Genomic DNA, 17,945 nt, shown 5'->3' on the forward strand with positions numbered 1-17,945 from the left:
GAAGAGTCGGCTACTTACAGCGGAGATCAAAATAGTATATACAATTATTTATTAATTATCTAACATATTTGCCATGGTCTTGCAGACCAATATATATAGGAATCAATATATATAGGAATCAAAACCAAATAATGGAACAAATTATTTTCCCTTTTTATTTCGAAAGGCAGCATAGCATATTTAGCGTTAATTTATAAAGAACATTGTTATTTGATAATGTCTAAAAGTCAAACTAATTTAATTTATTTAAACAATTAATTTTTTTTAAAATAACATTCCAAAATCCGAACTCTTTTAAACGTGTAAAACACGTAAACTTTTAAAGTAACTTTTAAAGTCAGTGCCACATGCTTGACCGCAGCTGTGAATCATTTTTCCCGTACTCTTGATTTTTGGGCAGCAGTAGAGCACACTTAGTCGTCGATGGCGGGCGAAATTGTTTTAATTTTTAATGAACGCTGCTCGTCGGCACCGAAACACGGAAGTCATACATCATTAGTAGCAAATCCGGCAGCTTCAATACAAATTTCAATACTTCTGCTGCTCCAACTCCCCATAGTATACCCATACTCTCTCCCCAAATTTCCCTTTTTCCCTTTGCCGACCATCTATGCTCTGCACGCGCGCGGAAATTTACATCGAGCAACTCACATAAATTGAAAAAGGAATCACAATTAATGAGTTCGATGAGCACGCCATTTCCATTGGACTGTCGTACGTGAATGAGGGTGTGAGAGTATTTGTGCATGTTAGGGCGGACCTTAGTCATCCAAGCTTGATAATGCTAATAATAAGACTGTTTATATGCAAAATATGAATCTAAATTAATCTATTCATTTTTTTAAACATCATTTTCATTTAAACTTGGGATTTTAAAGTGACTTCGAATTCATTCCATGCAGATTTTAAGATGACTAAATAATTGAATATAGGCATCTATATAAGAAATTCAAATTGCTTGGAAACAGAAAACTTTTTTTTTTGGTTTTATTATAATTTTTTTTTTTTTTTTAATTTCTTTTTTGATTTTTTATTATTTATGTTTTTATTTAGGCACAATCAGTAAAAAATGTATGTAATTAATTAGTTTTGTATATCAAAGGAAGCCAATGGGGTGATAATGGTCCACCCTGGGTTACATGGGTCTGGTTGGCATCCTTCCTCTGGCATGCTAGCATCCTGGCTGGCTCCTGCTCCTGTTGCTGCCGCTGCCGCTGCTGTTGAAGGCATCCGAGTGTCTGACTGCCTCTCATTCTGGCATATGATTGCAAATGCCGCACATTAGCGGATATCAAGTGGGTGTTACTGAGTGCCTGTCTGACTCTCATCCAGTGTTGTTCATGCCGCCTGTCTGCGGTTTATATTCCACTCTGGATCTGCCTCTGGCTGCGTGTGTGTGTGTGTATGTGTGTATGTGTGTATGTGTGCTGGTCCATGTCAAATTGAATTTCTAGCCTTTTTAGATCCTTTGAAGCGGGCCGTAATTGAGTCATTTGAATTCTGACTTTTCCATTTGCGCTGCCAGTGCAATGCAGGCACTCGGATCTGCCATTCGATTTACTAACTCTCGAACATAATTTATCAATTATAAATGCCAGCTCTGATTTCGATTTTGATTTCGTTTCCAATTCGCCTCTCATTGCAGACACGTACGTTGTGGCCTGGAAGCGTGGCATCGCCATATTAACCGCCGGCTCCGTGAAAGTGACTCCCGATCCCCGCGTTCGCCTAGTCAACGGATTCAACCTGCAGATACGAGACGCCCTGCCCACGGATGCCGGCGATTATATCTGCCAGATTGCCACCATGGATCCGCGCGAAATCACCCACACGGTCGAGATACTGGGTAAGTAGCCTATAGGCTCACAAATTTGCCAACGACTTTTCGCCATTTTCGGCGTTTGCATTGTTATGCAAAGTTCCAATCTCCCAGATTGACGTTCCATGGGATTTTTATGGGCGAAATTTATGCGGCTGCCTCAAATCACTGGGGCCCCATTGTTAGGCTTCATCATTTGGGCACCGGCATCGGCACCAGTTCAGCTTGGCTGGGGTGTTGTGTGTTGGTCAAATTAACATATCCTTAAATCCTTAGTGCCTAGTGCTTTATGCGTCCGGGCCACTCAAATATGCAAAGTAGGTCGGCTGCAATTTGGCCGCTTTACGGCCAAAGATTCAATAGAGAGTGGAAATTTTTGGGAGCGTTTGAAAAAATCAAAACTAATCTGCCATTTGCCCGGAATGGCTGCTGCTGCTGCTCATCCCTCGATTTTGGTCCACTTCCATTTCCACTTGCAGTGCAAAAGCAGTGAAGCAGATCCCTTGGAGAAGAAGCTGGAAGAAGCTGTCGAGCCAGAGAACGGATGCAAATTGCTGCTCCTTTGGCTCCGAGTCCTGCTCAACTACTTCCTGCCTGGGAGACCCGTTGTGCCTAACAAGCGTACGGTTCCAGCTTTGTTTCTGGCTCCTTTTGGGTATCCTGGGTATCCTTCTTTTGCCATTGCCTTTCCCTTTCACTTTACCCTGCCCTTTCGGCATGCGTCTTCGGCTGGGCTTCTAATCAGCAATGATGAATAATTTACATATATTTCCCCCAATTACAATGTTGCCCCTTATTTGCATACGACTGTTCTGTGTGTGTGTGTGGGGGGGGGGAGAGCCACGCCCCCCCGCCTTGCTAACACTTGCCTTTCAACTGCTCCTTACGCTGTAAATGTGTGCGGTGCATGCAAATTGCGATACAATTCCCCAAATCTCCAAAGTGCTCTGTCTCGCTTTTTTGCCGCCCTTCAACTCTTCTATCTCTCGACGAGTTCGAAACGATTAAAAAATAGTTTTATAGCCTCAGACTTAAAGGCGCTTTAAACGCTTATGCGAACGCGTATGGATTTGCGCCAAAGCATTATACGCCAGGGCAGGCCTATAAAAAATGCGTATTTATTTTAGCGGCGACAACTTTTTTCATTTGTCATTGAAACTTGGTCCTGCCTTGTGGTTCTGGTCCTGTTTCTGTACTTTTTTTCGGTCACCGCCGCAGGCAAACATTAAACGGAAAAACGGGAAACTCTTCGCCAGCCACAAGAGTGAGGGAAAAAAGTCGATTATTGAAAAGTTTTGTTTATTTTATGTGTTTATTATGCGCTACGTTTGCCAAATAATGATCATGGCCAGAAATATTTCGTTTATTGAACTTTCGAAGCGCACGTAAATTTCTCGCCCCTGGTTTTTCGGCCTTTGCCGTTTGTCGTTGTTTTTGTCGTTGTCGTTGCCATTGCCTCCGCACCAATCTCCATTATTGTCAAAGGAGAAAACAGGCAAAATAATGCGCTGTCGAAGTTTTTATAGGCTCAGCAGCAGACTCGGCCAGTGGCGGACAAGGGCAGCCTCCCCAAATCAGATCAAAACCCCTGAATCCAGAAACCCGAACCCAAAAGCCCACCCATGTATTTTCGTATATAAATTTTATAAAGTTTGCCGCTCAGTGGCATCTCGGCTTGGCAGTTTTTACGAGCGTAAATTACTTTCAGTTTGGCTCACACTAAAGATGAAAAAATAATGTGCGCCACAGCCAAAGTTTTCGCCGTGGCCATAGCACTTACAAAGACATTAGACGGGCGATGGCCAAAAAATGGACCAGCCGAGTCCGGCATTGCTGCTATACCCCTCGGGCCAAAAAGACCAAAGTTTGCCCGTTGACAAATCTTTTAATATGGCACGGGCATTAATATCTGGCGGCCCCGCAATAATTGCAGTCCCAATCCCAGGACATCTGGCATCAGCCACTCACCTAGCTCGGTCTAACCGACAAAAGGTGGCTTTAATATTTGATGAGGCCGAGTCCAAGGTTTGCTATCTGTTGGCCAGCAGTCAACATGGGGTGGATGGAATGGAGATCCTGGGAAAACTGTGTCAAGGACTTGAAAGCGCTTTTGCTGGAATGCATCTGCAGGGGGCATTATTCATGTGACGTTTAATAAAACCAATTAGGCTTCGACATGGCCCATCCATTAGCCGGTGGCAGGCTGTCGCCACTCGGTTTGGTTTTGGTTTTTAACCAGGTTGGCGGTATGGTGGGATGGCGGGATGTTGACGATGGCTGGCTCACCCAAATACAACCGCAAAACATTATGTTATGCGGTGGCTGTGCGGTCGGGCATTGTGGCAATTTGCACATTTTTATCACGGCCGAATCGGTGTGATTTTTAAATGCATTTGGCGTGTGACTTTAAAATCGCTCGGCCACCATTCCGGTTTTCAGCTAGTTCAAATGTCACGGGGTACCTCAATTAGCTGTGTAATTACAGGGGCTCGCCGCAGAAGTCCAAGTCAAGGACTCCGCTTAAAGTATCGATAACAATGGAATCATTGAACCGGAAGCCATAATTATGTGTGTGTGTGTGTGGTTTGGCATAGAAAATGGAGCTCGGCGTCCTGGTGTGATTTATATGCACAATATGCCAAAACAACAGGGAGATGGATGTGGAGTTGAATGTGACCACATCAAATGGAGACCAGAGACAGGTGCGGAGAAAGGGGAAAGGTAAAGGGAGAAATGAGCCAGGGGGTAAGCATTTAATTATGGCCGACTGGCTGGTCGACAATAGATCCCGGTACAATGGGCGAAACAACAACGTTTGTACAATAACAAAAGATGCTGTCCAGGGCGGTGTGGTATATAATTATATGCCACAAGAACGATAAACAAAAGCCACACACGCACACACTCACGCACACGCACTGACCGAAGTTCTTTGGATACTTGAGACAAATTACCAACACAACACTGCAGCAGAAGCTGCAGGACAAGGATCCCACAATTAAATGCCAGGCTCTCGCTTGGCAGCCGCCTAAGTTTTAGCACTAAACTTTATCGGTTGCAACAGAATATGGATTTAAATTACTTAACGGACATGCTCCGAAGTTTTGCCGCCCACAATCCGGCGCACTTAAAGTTTAAGCCTGTCCGGGAGCAAATATAAGTGTGTGTGCGTGGGTGGGTGGTTAGCTGGTCGAGTGGAGTGTGTGGGTTACTGTGTGAGTGTGCAACTTTGCATTCCACAAAACCAGGGACCGAAGTTGAGCCACCACCATCCGCCGTGGCTGCTCCGAAATCAATATGAAACAAACTCTGTCAAAACTGGCCGCAACCATCACTTCTCCCGACGTTGCGGCCTTTGCGGCGGATGCTTTGAAAGAGCTGCTTATTAAAATTTTTGCCAGCTGGTCACAAATCCAGCAGCAGCAAAAACAGCAAAGCAAAACCACGCTGACAGTCTGCAAGATTGAGGCCCATTAAGTAGTCGTCATCTGCACGACATTACATGCCGCAATCCACGTATTATATGCCGCACAGCCAAAATCAATTTCAGTCCCCGGCATCGAGTATTAAAAGGGCTTTGGGCCCCCGCCCACAACCTATTATAGCGGGACATATTTATTGAATTCAATATGCGAGTGTACAAAGCGTGAGAAAATTGAGCATACACCAAGCACACAGGCGAATGGGTGGCGAAATGCCCTCCTGCAACTTCATTGCGAGTTGTTATCCGAATACGAGTCCTTCTCGCTGCGCCTTTTGCCAGGCTCATGATTTATTACAGTCTAATGCATATTTTGTGGCTGCAGCAGGACTCAGCTCTGCGCATACGAGCTACACAGTGAAAAGGATCCATACTAAGCTTAAAACAGTATCATAAAAAAGAGTTAATATTGGAAAATATCTTATTTATATCATCCTCTTTTTAATCTTTATAACAATCCCTTTTATAAGTGTTTTCAAGTATGTGGTCAAAAAATAAAATATATGCAATAATATTCTTGGGATTCCGGACTTTAAATATATTTTTGCATTCTCTTAATAAGTTTTTATAAGTGATTTTACGAACATTGAGACTTTTGTAGCTCTTCCGAAATTCATTTCTGCAGAATTGTTAACATTTCAATTCTTTAGCTTCAATTTTGTAATGTTATACACCCTTGTTTTAGTAAACTCAATAAAGAATTTTAATCGTTCAAAACTAACTAAAAAAAGGATTTAATATATCTCAGTGCAGCTGTGGGTTAAGGGCCATGAGCTATTTGTGCGCTTCTCAGTGATCAATTGTAATATCCTTTCGAATGCAAATATCCCGCAGGGCGAGAACTCTGCCATCCTGTCTCGGCTTATTTGTTTTGGCCAGAGCAATAGAATATATTATTTGATACATTGCAAATCGTATGTACTGTGAAAGAATTGCATCAATAACACATGTTTGTGGGTCCACTGGCGTAGTGAGTGATTTGATTGGGGCCTAATCAGTGATGCAGTCACCCCTTTTCGGTTGCGCCCCTGTGGAGATGGACTCTCATTTGACATGCATGTTCTGCACGTTGAGTTGACTATATTGAAGTGTCTCTGTGCGCCCCTTGGTATATTGAGCTGTTGATACTCGCACTTAAATGTGAAAATTTCTGGGGAAAACCAAATAACAGCAAAGTGTGTGCTGGCCTCAATTTACGGGCTAGTCAAATTAACGAAATCTCCCAGAGCTTTAACATGGCAAGAAAAACAACGAGACTGGAAATAAAGTAAGTACAAAATCACAAAACACAGAGCGAACAAAAACAACGACTGCCATCCATTTGGTAGCCCCAAACAAACTCTAATAATGCATAAGAAATGTCCATAAAATTAAATGAAGCCATAGCCAACAGCCATCGAAGGCGTCAGCTGGCATTGTCCTTGATTTAGTCGTCGCTCGGCAGACATAATTTTTAACAGCTGTAAAATAATGCGGTCGCAAGTATAAATAAACGCCGGTCTCGAATTAAATCAAACTATGCCCCGGCGGGGTAAAAAATGGGGATCCGAGGGGTACTTTAAGCGCCGAAGTCCAAAGTTGGAGATGCGTAAATGCCGTTTGTTCTCATTCAATTTGCATTCGGGGCGCATTTATTCAAATTGTGTGATGTCCTTGCCCGACCCCACTTTGCATATATTTTGGGTGGACAGTGGGGACCCAGGGACTGTTTGGCCATTTCTAATGTGTTTTCTTCTCTGCTTTTCTGTCTGTTTGCCCTCCAGTGCCGCCGAGGATTCATCACATTAGCACCGGCGGACATTTGCAAGTCAAGAAGGGCTCGTCGGTGCGCATCGAGTGCTCGGCCACGGGTAATCCAATGCCGAATGTGACTTGGAGCCGCAAAAATAATATTTTGCCCAACGGTAAGATTGCGCATAAAAATAAAAAAGAAAAATAGATACCCACCGACCGACATGTAACCAAATATAACCAAATAACCGGACAACCAACCAACCAACCAACCAACCAACCAACCAACCAACCAACCAACCAACCAACCAACCAACCGACCAAAGACCAAGCAAATTAAAATCATAAAGAGCAACAAAGGACGAGCGGCGGAGGCGAACGTAAATGAATATACAGTCGTAAAAGAAACTTTAAACAATTTCCATAAAAATGGAAAGTCAAAGAAATTATATTTTCTGCCCCGGCTTCGCCCACCGCCTTGTTCGTCCTTTATTATTAAATATAATGCTTACTCTGCCGGCAAAGGCAAAGGCGCAGTGTGTGAGTGCGTCTCCGTTGGTGGTTTCTTCGTTGTTTGGCGGTCAACCCGCGGCGAAGAGACGACTACGGCCGGACATCACTGTCACTTGGCCGCACGTTGATTCCCCGTAATTGGCCCTGTCATTTCTTGGGCTACGGCTCACGGATGGACACCCGGACACCCCGGATGCCGACCTTATAGAGTTGCATTTTTCATTCGGTTTTCATGGCTCTCTGTTGCAGGCGAGGAGAAGCTCCACTCGCACGTCCTCTCCATCGAGAATGTGGATCGGCACAAGGGCGGCGTCTACATATGCACTGCCAACAATCGCGTCGGACAGCCCGCTTCCAGCCAGGTCGTGCTCCATGTCCTGTGTAAGTATGCCACCCACTTTCATATTTGAACACTCGGAAAATGTACAGAAATTAATATGGGGAAAAGAAACGCCATCAAAGATACACAAATTACGGTTTAGGATATAAAACTTTTGAAAACAAATTAACAGCAGACTAATATCAAGGCTTCAAGTAAACTCACAAATTGTTGAACAAAACCTACGATACTTAGTCAATTTTATTAATAATTTTGTAGCACAAAAATATGTGTTATTATTTCTTGTTTTATTATAATAATTTATTAGTTAGAAAAAGTATAGAAAAACAGTTTTCCTTTCCTAAATCGATATAAACTTTAAAAAGGGCAGAAGTAAAATATAAAGCCAAAGTAAAAATGTATCTCTATTTTGTCCAACACATAATATTTTCAAGTGCAGACACACAATGGCAGCGAAACGAATTAATTTTTTTCCGAACGCTACTGTGGCCCGGAGTTCGACTGTCAGTCCAATTTATGTCAAATCTGATTTCGATTTCGAACGGGTATTGACTTTTAACGCTCTCGTTCTCGCGGCAAATGCAGTGGCGTAGATGATAGAGTCGTGTGGGGCTAAGGGGCGTGGTTGGCCGCCCACCAGCAAGAGCGAGAGGGGAATGCTTTTATTACATTCACACACTTACCGACATTTATTGGTTGGCTGGCAATTATTGAAATGCCTGGCGGGTCCTGGCGTTCGGTCTGACATTTATTAAGAATTTATATGTATAATTTTGATGGGAGTCCGTTACCGATGCGGAGTGGTCATTACATGTGCTAATTACATGGTTTCCATCTCTATTTACACTTTGTGGCACAAATGGCTGGAGGGGTCAAGGAGGGGTTCATTGATTATTCGCGTTCCTCGCTGCCATTCCGTGAGGCAGGACAATGTTCATGTTATTAACTAATTTCTTAACGTTCTCTTCTCATCTCCTCCCCTCTCCCCTCCCCTTCCTTTTCTTTTTTGCATTTTTCCCGCAGTTTCGCCGGAAATCTCCGTGGAGCGTCCCGTGGTCTTCTCCGGCGAAGGGCACGAGGCCACGCTGGTCTGCATCGTCCACGGCGAAACACAGCCTGAGGTATGTTTTAATTAAATTTCATACATAAATTTTCATTATCGCGCTTGCTCACTTGGAAACACGTACCGCAGAGGCGAACCACACGCCCCCGCAGCGACAGCAGATACACCAGATACAGATACACCAGATACAGATATACATGCGGACAGATTCTGAAGTACATATATTATATAGTCCATAGAGTATAGTCCACAGTCCATAATCCATAGACATATCCATAGATTTAGCAGCCAACTCGGAGAGTCCATTGTTTGGCTGAGCTAAAAGCAGCTGCCTGCTGCCATTACGCATTAATTAAAAGTCTACAAAGGCAAATTGAAGTGCACTACAAAGATGGGAGATAAAAAAAGGGGACGCAGGACGAAAAAGAAAGGCGCCGAGCATAATTTTAATCAAACATAGCTCACAAAAGTCCAACTGAGATGGCGGCTGTGTGTCCTTGTCATTGTCCTGTTGCCCAATGCACTTTTGGTATACGAACATTCAGTTTTTCTGTTTCTGCAGTAATTTCGACTTCACTTTTGGCCAGGCTCTCCGCTTCTGGTGTTTATTTTTGTGCTCTGCGCCTTTTGTCGACATTTAAATTAATACGCTCGGCTATAATTCAAAGTAAAATTGCGGAAGTTGCCAAAGCGGAAGTGAGAAGCGGCGGGCTACCGAAACACACAAAAAAAGCACAAGAGCAATGCCAAAGAGCTGAAAAGAGAACCCAAAATGACATGGCGCACACACAGGCGCGAAGAGGAGAGCGGAAGGGGAGCGATACGGATATACTAGGGTGATCCTCTGGAATACAAATTATTAATTACATAGTTTATCATCAAATTATAAAAATGATACAAATCATCAAAATGAAATAAACAATAATTATGAGGCATTTATCATCCAAAAGCATTCACACTGCTTGTGAGCGATAAAGTCAGGCATTAACCTTACAACTCAGTTAGTTTTACTACGACTGCGCTTTAAAACTCAAAATACTCCATTTTGTCTATTTTATTTCTGAAAAAACAAGTCTTGAGCCACCCTAACGAACACAAAGGAAACGCGAATAATGACTTGCGACCGCAAATGTCAATCCTTAAAATTATACAGCTCCCGTTTCATTTCACTTTGTTTCGTTTCATTTTGCCTCGATTCGTGGTAAGTTGCGCGTCTGAGCCCGTTCCACGAATTCCGGCAGCGTATTAAGTTTTTATGCTATTTAATTTTTAACATTTCGCTTTTTTTCGGACCTCGTTTTGTGGCCGTAAAGAGTTGACTGCCTCCCAGTGAACAGCGTAACTATTTATTTGCCAGCTAGCTGCTTGCTGCAGCTTTTTATTTGCTCTGTCCGCCACATTTCATTATCGTCGTTGGCCCTCGGACGCCTAACCCGCCCCCCCTTCGCCCGTTTAACCCCCCCGTCATAGCCCAGCGTCAACGTCAACGCCTCCTGCTTTGCATTGTGCATGCCATCATCGCCAGAGAGGGCGGCAGGGGATGGGGGCGTGGCATTTAGTAGTCTTTGAGAATAGCATTTCCGCATGCAATTTTTACATTTGCTTTCTCCTCCACGTTTGACGTTCCTCTTTTTCGTCATTTTCTCTTCATTCATTTAAATGTTGTTTTGTTTCTTTTTTATTTGCTTGTATCCCTGTGGCTAAGTGTATACAATTTAACGCTTCCTTTTTGGTTGTTTTTTTTTAAACTTTTTTTTTTTTTTTTATTTTTTGTTGCTTTTTTTACAAGCCACCAAGTACTTGACTTCGCTCCACCTGCAATTGCAAATATAAAACTTTCAAGAGCACCACAGACGCGCAAGTATGAGATTTTTTTGATTTACTCACCCGAGTTTTTCTTGTTTTGCACCCCTTAAATGTTAATTAAGGAATTCAGTCGCATGTAAACCAAATGCACCGCCAAAGGTCAGTTTAATTAGCTAAAATGCTAAAGTTTGTAAATAGCTATGGTTTGCCGCACAGAGCGTGCTATTACGGTATGAATTATAAATAGCGGAATTTAACTAAAGGCATGGAAATGATGGAACAATGGTGCAAATTATCGGCAGCCAATAAACCAATCAGTTCAGATAGCAAATGGAGGTATGTCTGTGGCTTCCACGCATCATTGTTCATATTTTCCTGGTGCAGCCTGCAATTTTAATTATGTCTTGTCAACGTTGGAGCAGGCATTGTGCAGCGGAAAAACCGCAAAACTATGTCACTCGGGGGGGGGGCAGCATATTAATTATTTAGCGTGCATTAAAAGGTACTCCACACACACATACAGACACTCACAATCTCCCAGTCTGCCGCCTGTGCACTGGCACTTAGGTGCATATTTACATATTAATTACGCATTGCACCGCAAGCCCAAGTCTGGCATAATCATAATCCATTGATATTGTCGATTTGTTGCATAATGAATATCATAAACAAGCACTAAGCTCTGCCCGTTCTACTTGTCCCCTGAACTGAGCCACCCAAACCACACACACGACCCGTAAGGACAGTCAGCAACAAAGTCATTGGAGCAATTGTCATTAACATGAGCGACGGCAATGAGACAACATCATTATCAACGTCATCGGGCGGCAGAATTGTCAACGATGTTGTCGCCGTCATCGATGTCGCACGCATTAAACATGCAGCAGCATTTGACAGGGCCATCAACGTCAGCAGCTAACAGCATTAATGGGCATCCGTTTGGACAGCCGCTGTTCCCCTATACGCCCACACACCACCCACTTACTCGCCCACCCCCATCGCCCACCGCCCACTTGCACACCCACCTCCACACCACCAGCGCTCCTAAACATGGACTCTCGTTGATGAGCTTTCATCGCCCATCAGCGCGCGAGAAAGAGAGGAAAATATGGCAGCCATGCCGCTACTATGGCTTTTAATTATTTTGCAAATTAATTTCCAAATTGGTAATTTTCTTCACTTTTACACACACTGCCATGAACGCAGCCCACCTAATGAGTTTTTGTTCCGGGTGAAGGACTGCAAGTTGGCCTATTGGACCGATCCCAAATGAGATGTTTAGTTGGCACAAAATTGCGAGATAATTGGAGTATGCGTCGCTCTGGAAATTGCTTGCCGACAGCGTCACAAAACCCACTTGATATATACATTTAAAGTGGGTCATTGCGTCAACAAAGATCACCTAAAGCTACAATACAATTAACAAAAGGCTTTAATTTTTCTATTTTTTTAAATAACTCTTGCCTAATATTAAACGATCCATATATTTACATTTGTAACCATTTTCACATGTTTACAAAATGTAAACTGTGGCATGCTAAATTCAATATTGAAAAAATACAAAAAATTTTTACCATTCTGTAAAAGTTCGTTTAAGATTAAAGGGTTCCAAGTTACAATGGAATCCATTTAAATATTAAACAATAATGCCATGCATGTTCAAATTTAAACAAACAGCACAGCTCAAGTTATTTGGAATGTTTTAAAACACCCTTGCCCTTTCCATTGGGCAAACAAACTTGAGAATCCCAACTTTCAGGGCTTTCCTTAGTGTTAATTGTGTGAAATATGTACGATCATATATATAGTAAGTACGAGAGAAGTTTGAAGTGATTGCCCGATTATAGACTTAATGACACAGTAGGCCGGTACTCTAAACTGCTGTTAACTGCTATAATTAATTACGGCAAAGTTATTTATTGTCATTATCTAATTTCTATTAGCTTTTCCCAGGGCGGCAACTTTGGGGAGCAGCTGGGCCCTGACCAATTGGTAGTAGTGTAGTGTAGTGGTGTAGGCGGCAACTTAAGTCAAACTGTGGCCATTAACAGCGACACCAGTGGCAGCCGATTCTTGTTCCACACGCAACTCTCGTGAGTGCGTGGTGGCGTGCCAACGCGGCGTATGCGTAATTCCCACATGCCTCTTGCAATTATTTGTTTGGCTCTCGCTTCTCCTTTGGCGCGTTTTCACTCGCAGCTGCCACCCATCTAACAACACTCTTCCTTTGGCAATTTCCGCTGTGCTAGCGAGGGAAGGTATTGCATAATAGATTGCCAGTCAGAACGGAAGGCAAAAAGGAGGATCTAGAAGCCAGGATTAAGGAGCAGGGAAAGTAGAAAGCCAGTTGGCAGTGGCAGTGGCAGTGGCACGCATATTCTTTTCTTTCTTCTTTCCTTTTGGCTGATTAGTGTTGATTGGTATTTCTCGCCTTGCTGCTCATCAATGCTAATTTCTTACCGCTTCTTCGTCTCATTTCGCTTTGTTTTATTTGGGCAACAGCTTCAAAGTTAGTCAAGTTTCTTGTTTCGAATCGATTTGCTCGATGCGATTCGTTTCCTTTCCCTTGTGTTCACGTTCCGCATTTGAAAATTAAGCGCAAGTGCAAAAGATTGATTGGCGTAACATTTGCGTGGATCTATTAATGAAGTGCACACAGGGCGGCCAATCAATTGCCATTGCTTGCCCCATCCAGGTTGTGGAGCAATTAATTCGGTTAGCCATCTTCGGCCAGCCGTCGGAGAGAAATATTAAATAAAATAATTTCTGGCCATTTTTCTGCCACGTCAACACTTACGCCTCGTTACGCACGGTTGAAGGAATGGCGCCAGAATGATTTTGTTTGTGTTTTTTTTGTGTGTTTGGCCGATGATAATAGCGATCGTGGGAAAGGGAAGAGCCAGCCCCTAACTAGAGCTTAAATTAAGGGAAAAGCGTAAAACCAACTGCCACAGCCTAGAAACAAAAGGCATGGAAAACGCAAACATCAACAATTCGTACAAATAACGGCATGGGCAAAAAACATTTATGGCACGACGGTATAGCTGTAAATGCACACGTACACACACAGGGAAAATGTCTGAAAACGTGCTGCTGTGAGTGGAAAACATGACAACACATATGCACTGCTGACAGCCATTTTAATGGAATATGCCGCTAAGCACCGTCGGCGTTAACTAATCTAGCCAAATAGGAGCAAATAAATACCAGACTTGAAAATAGAATTGCCACAGATAGCAGGCCACTACATACCAGTCCGTCCTCCAGTGTCGTTATAATTTTTTTTCGTCTATTTGTTTTAATATTTGTGCCTTTTGGGGGGAGCAGGAGATTGGATTTTGGTATGTGCGGCATGCCAACGGGCACCTGCTGCTGCCTTTGCTACTGCTTCTGTTTCTGCTTCTGCTGTATCCGAACCCGTATCCCCTGTTAATTCGAGCGTTCTGTCCTTGCTTATCTGCCGACTACGGCCCTGCTCTATCCTGACGTATCCCGGCGTATCCTGTCTGCGAGCTGTCAGCGCGGCGACAGCAGGGCGCTGCAGCGACTCTCGCGCCCAATTCATTTACAAAACACGCACATCTATCCGTCCGTCTGTCCGTCCGTTTATCCATATAGTTGGGAGCTCTCACGGATCCTTATTTTTTTGGGGGGAGGTAGGGATATGTTTGCACGGAATTCGGGCTCGCTTGACTCACAAAACATGTTGTCGATGCCGGCTGGAAAATATGTAGCAAACAAATAGAGACAAACAATGCGAAATTGAAGATGAATTTCCAGCGAGACGTTCGTTGCCCAACTGCTGAGACGCAAAAGAAATCTGATGGAAAATCAATAGCCGTAGGAGGGGCACGTCGATCTGGTTTTCAATTTCAACAGGAATTACGCTTAATTGACGCTCAAGTGACAGCCGCACGAAGTGGCAGTGGAAGTACTGGTCGCAAATCGTCTTAACTTTTGCCCCATCTCGACCCCATCTAAAACCTCAAGCAACCGCATTACCCACCTCAGACTGAACCCCAGACTCTCAGGTACCTACACACAAACGCAATCACGCACACTCCACTTGGACACACTAGCCAGTTCGCCAGTTCACTAGTTCACCAGGCAACTCGTGCTCGCCTCGATTGACCAAGTTTTCAATTATTTACAGGTAATTTGGTTCAAAGACACCATGCAATTGGATACCACGGAGCGGCACATCATGGAGACGCGGGGATCGCGGCACACGCTGATTATACGCAAAGTGCATCCGCAGGACTTTGGCAACTACTCCTGTGTGGCCGAGAATCAGCTCGGTAAGGCACGCAAGACCCTGCAGTTGAGCGGAAAACCGAACGTTGCCGTTTTTAATTCACCGCCAATCAGTCAGTACAAGGACAGGTAAGAGTTGGATGAGCTCAGGCCACGTGCCGAGTTAGACAATGCTTGATTGGGTTGCCTAATTACGAAACGAAAGGCAGGGGCCGGCTACGACTTTGTAATTGAGCATAAAATGCAAAATCCGTAACAAATGTCAGGTTTACTGGCCTGATTGGACATTGGACACCATCCAGAGATGATGTACTCGGGGTAACTTTATTACATTAATTCCGTTGACTGACATGGCAACCGGCTGACGGACGGCAAGCCCTCTGGGCCGCCAGTGCGTATACGTAACGTAACGAATGAAACTTTTAATTGGATTAGCTGTCATCCAACACACGCACACACACACTCACACGCCCGTCGCATATGTGGGCAGACAAAAGGCGGTTAGTGATGGAAAAGGGGCCAAAAGGAGTGGGTAGCCAGCCAAGCGACAAACAAGCGCACATCTCACGTCACACTCGTAGAAAATGGCAGTGGAAATAGAGAAAACGACAGCCGCGACAGCTAGATAGCTTTACACTGACTTTTCGGCAGAGGAGTGACAGGCAAAACACCTTTCAATAATTCAACTCGCATTGAGACCAATAATCTGCTACAAAAATTTTCGAAAACTGTGCAGACAGTCAGATGCCATGGCCATCATAATTCGCATACGCCCCGTTTACGCAACTTTGCAATAAGGCAACTAAGCGAACATTTTAGCCATGTCAACTTTGGCGCTGATTTCATTTCGTTTCATTTGGTCTGATTCGCTGCCCGAAACAGCTGCCGGCAATTAAGCTACCAAAAAAGCCCCGACCGAGCACACAAAGTACGCAAAAGCGGTCCCCTTTCAACAAGCCGTCTGGCGCCAGTCGCCGGCTCTTCAATTGTTAATAATCATTTTTATTGCTTGCGTTAGTTTTATGCTATATGCTATATGCGAAAAGTTTCCTGATTGGCGTTTTATGTTTTTATTGTGCCCAGGACTTGAAGTTATTAGTTCGCATGGCCCAATAATCATACAGAATACATCGATAGCAAAACAAATAATGGAACAAAACAGGAAGCTAGACTCTCGCTGGAATCCATATCCAGCCCCATGCTGATTAACATTCAAATTGTGTGTCGGCCTTATCGCAAAGCAATGAACTTGCGCCTTTGTAATGCCAAACGGCGAATGGAGAAATGCGAATGGCAAATAGCGAATAGCGAATGGGGAAGTTGGGCCCTTAATTAGTTGTTTACTTGAGCATCTCCACTGGAGTGTGGCCATAAATAACTTTGTCCATCAGCTCCGGCGACTAATGAGCTGATCCGCCTTTAAAGCATGGATAAACTTAAGGGGAGGGAAAATACCTTTAATCCAAGCAGGGGGCAATGACCAAAAATGCAGTTTACCCAACCCCTCTCCCTTGTTCTTTGTGTCCCTAATCACGGCACAATGCTCCCAGCTGAAGTCAGGGGTCGGTCATATAACTTCATTTACACTTGAGCTGAGAATGTGCCAGGACTGTTGGCTTTTCGGTTGAATGGACGCATTGTGCGAAAGCAGTTTCTGAAACGCAGCAAGCGAACGGCGAAGGGCAGCTGGGCAAACAAGGAGCCAATAACAATGGAGAGGGCGGGCATTATGTTAAGACTGCAGTAACAGCTCCAGCAACCACGGACAACAAAGCTGCTAGCTGCGAGCTGCGAGCTGCAAGCTGGCTCATACGCAGTATCTTAGCCCGGCCATTGTCGTCAGCCATTGATTACGTTGTTGTTGTCACTCCCTCAGCTTCGCGTCCATGCCCAGCCAAAGCTATTCTCGCTGCTCTCAATGGAGAACTTAACAATTACATATTGATTGCAAGCGCCTCGGAATAAATCCCCGGCCAACTGTTGCACGCGAAAAACTTTGCCATAACCCAGCCAGTTACTGTCTAACCTCCCCTTTCCCCCTATTGCAGATACAACATCTCCTGGGCCGTCGACTCGCACTCTCCCATCGAAGAGTACAAACTGTCCTTCCGCAAGCTGCCGCAAGGACACGAGGTCGTTGGCAATGCTATTGACTCGCCATCCTCCTCGTCGCACTCCTCCTCGTCCTCCATCTCCTCCTCGTCCCAGATGTACGGCTCTGGCTCGGGGCTACATGCGCATCGGATTGGCAGCAACATGAACGGGTTCTCCGGACAGCCTGGCAGTGGCACCTACTCCGGCTACGGCAACGTGATGCACTGGGGCCACAGCGACTGGCGCAACGTCGTCCTGCCGGCGGTGCCCGTCTCGCACCACTATGTCCAGGGCATGAGCTACATGGTCCGTGGCCTGGATCCCGATCAGCACTACGAGGCCACCGTGCAGTCCAGGTGAGTCACTGCAGAGCCGAATAATTAGGGCCAAAGTTAACGCCGGGTTTTATTGGGTGTTTCCACACAGTAGTGCAGGAAGCATCAGTAAAGGATTATTTAACTCTGTGACTAGGGCAATAATTTATAAGTTTTAAGAATTGTAGCGTTAGAATGAAGCCTTTATTATAATAAATAAATTTAATAAGGATTATAATACTTATCGTTATAAGTAAGGCAAATATAGGCTAACAAAATCCGTAGTTCTTTCAATAAAATAGTATTTTAAAATATATTCAAGGCCTCAAACATAAACTGGTAATCCAAATATATTGTACTCAATTTAAATATTATTCTCTTTGAGTTTTATCCATTGCAGTTTTAAGTTATTTTAAATTTCAAGATTTTGGGAATTGATTTTAAAATCTGAAAATTTAAAACCTACTTGACTTTAATAAAATGCATTTATATAAAAAAGGAACCATTTTAAATCTTGAAATTTAATTATT

General features: G+C 44.0%; 1 protein-coding gene across 2 annotated transcripts in view; it reads left to right on the forward strand.

Moving 5' to 3' along the window:
- LOC108137378 (obscurin) overlaps positions 1-17,945 on the forward strand; it is a 123,004-nt gene that overhangs the window by 94,907 nt on the left and 10,152 nt on the right. For both annotated transcript variants that reach the window (XM_017259030.1, XM_017259031.1), the window contains exons 5-10: positions 1,646-1,846; positions 7,064-7,204; positions 7,794-7,925; positions 8,908-9,005; positions 14,907-15,136; positions 17,056-17,457. In XM_017259030.1, coding sequence (XP_017114519.1) covers positions 1,646-1,846; positions 7,064-7,204; positions 7,794-7,925; positions 8,908-9,005; positions 14,907-15,136; positions 17,056-17,457 — 1,204 coding nt within the window. The remainder of the gene's footprint in view (positions 1-1,645; positions 1,847-7,063; positions 7,205-7,793; positions 7,926-8,907; positions 9,006-14,906; positions 15,137-17,055; positions 17,458-17,945) is intronic.

This window comes from Drosophila elegans, unplaced genomic scaffold (genome assembly GCF_018152505.1).
Source record: "Drosophila elegans isolate 14027-0461.03 unplaced genomic scaffold, ASM1815250v1 contig_476, whole genome shotgun sequence".
NCBI lineage: Eukaryota > Metazoa > Arthropoda > Insecta > Diptera > Drosophilidae > Drosophila > Drosophila elegans.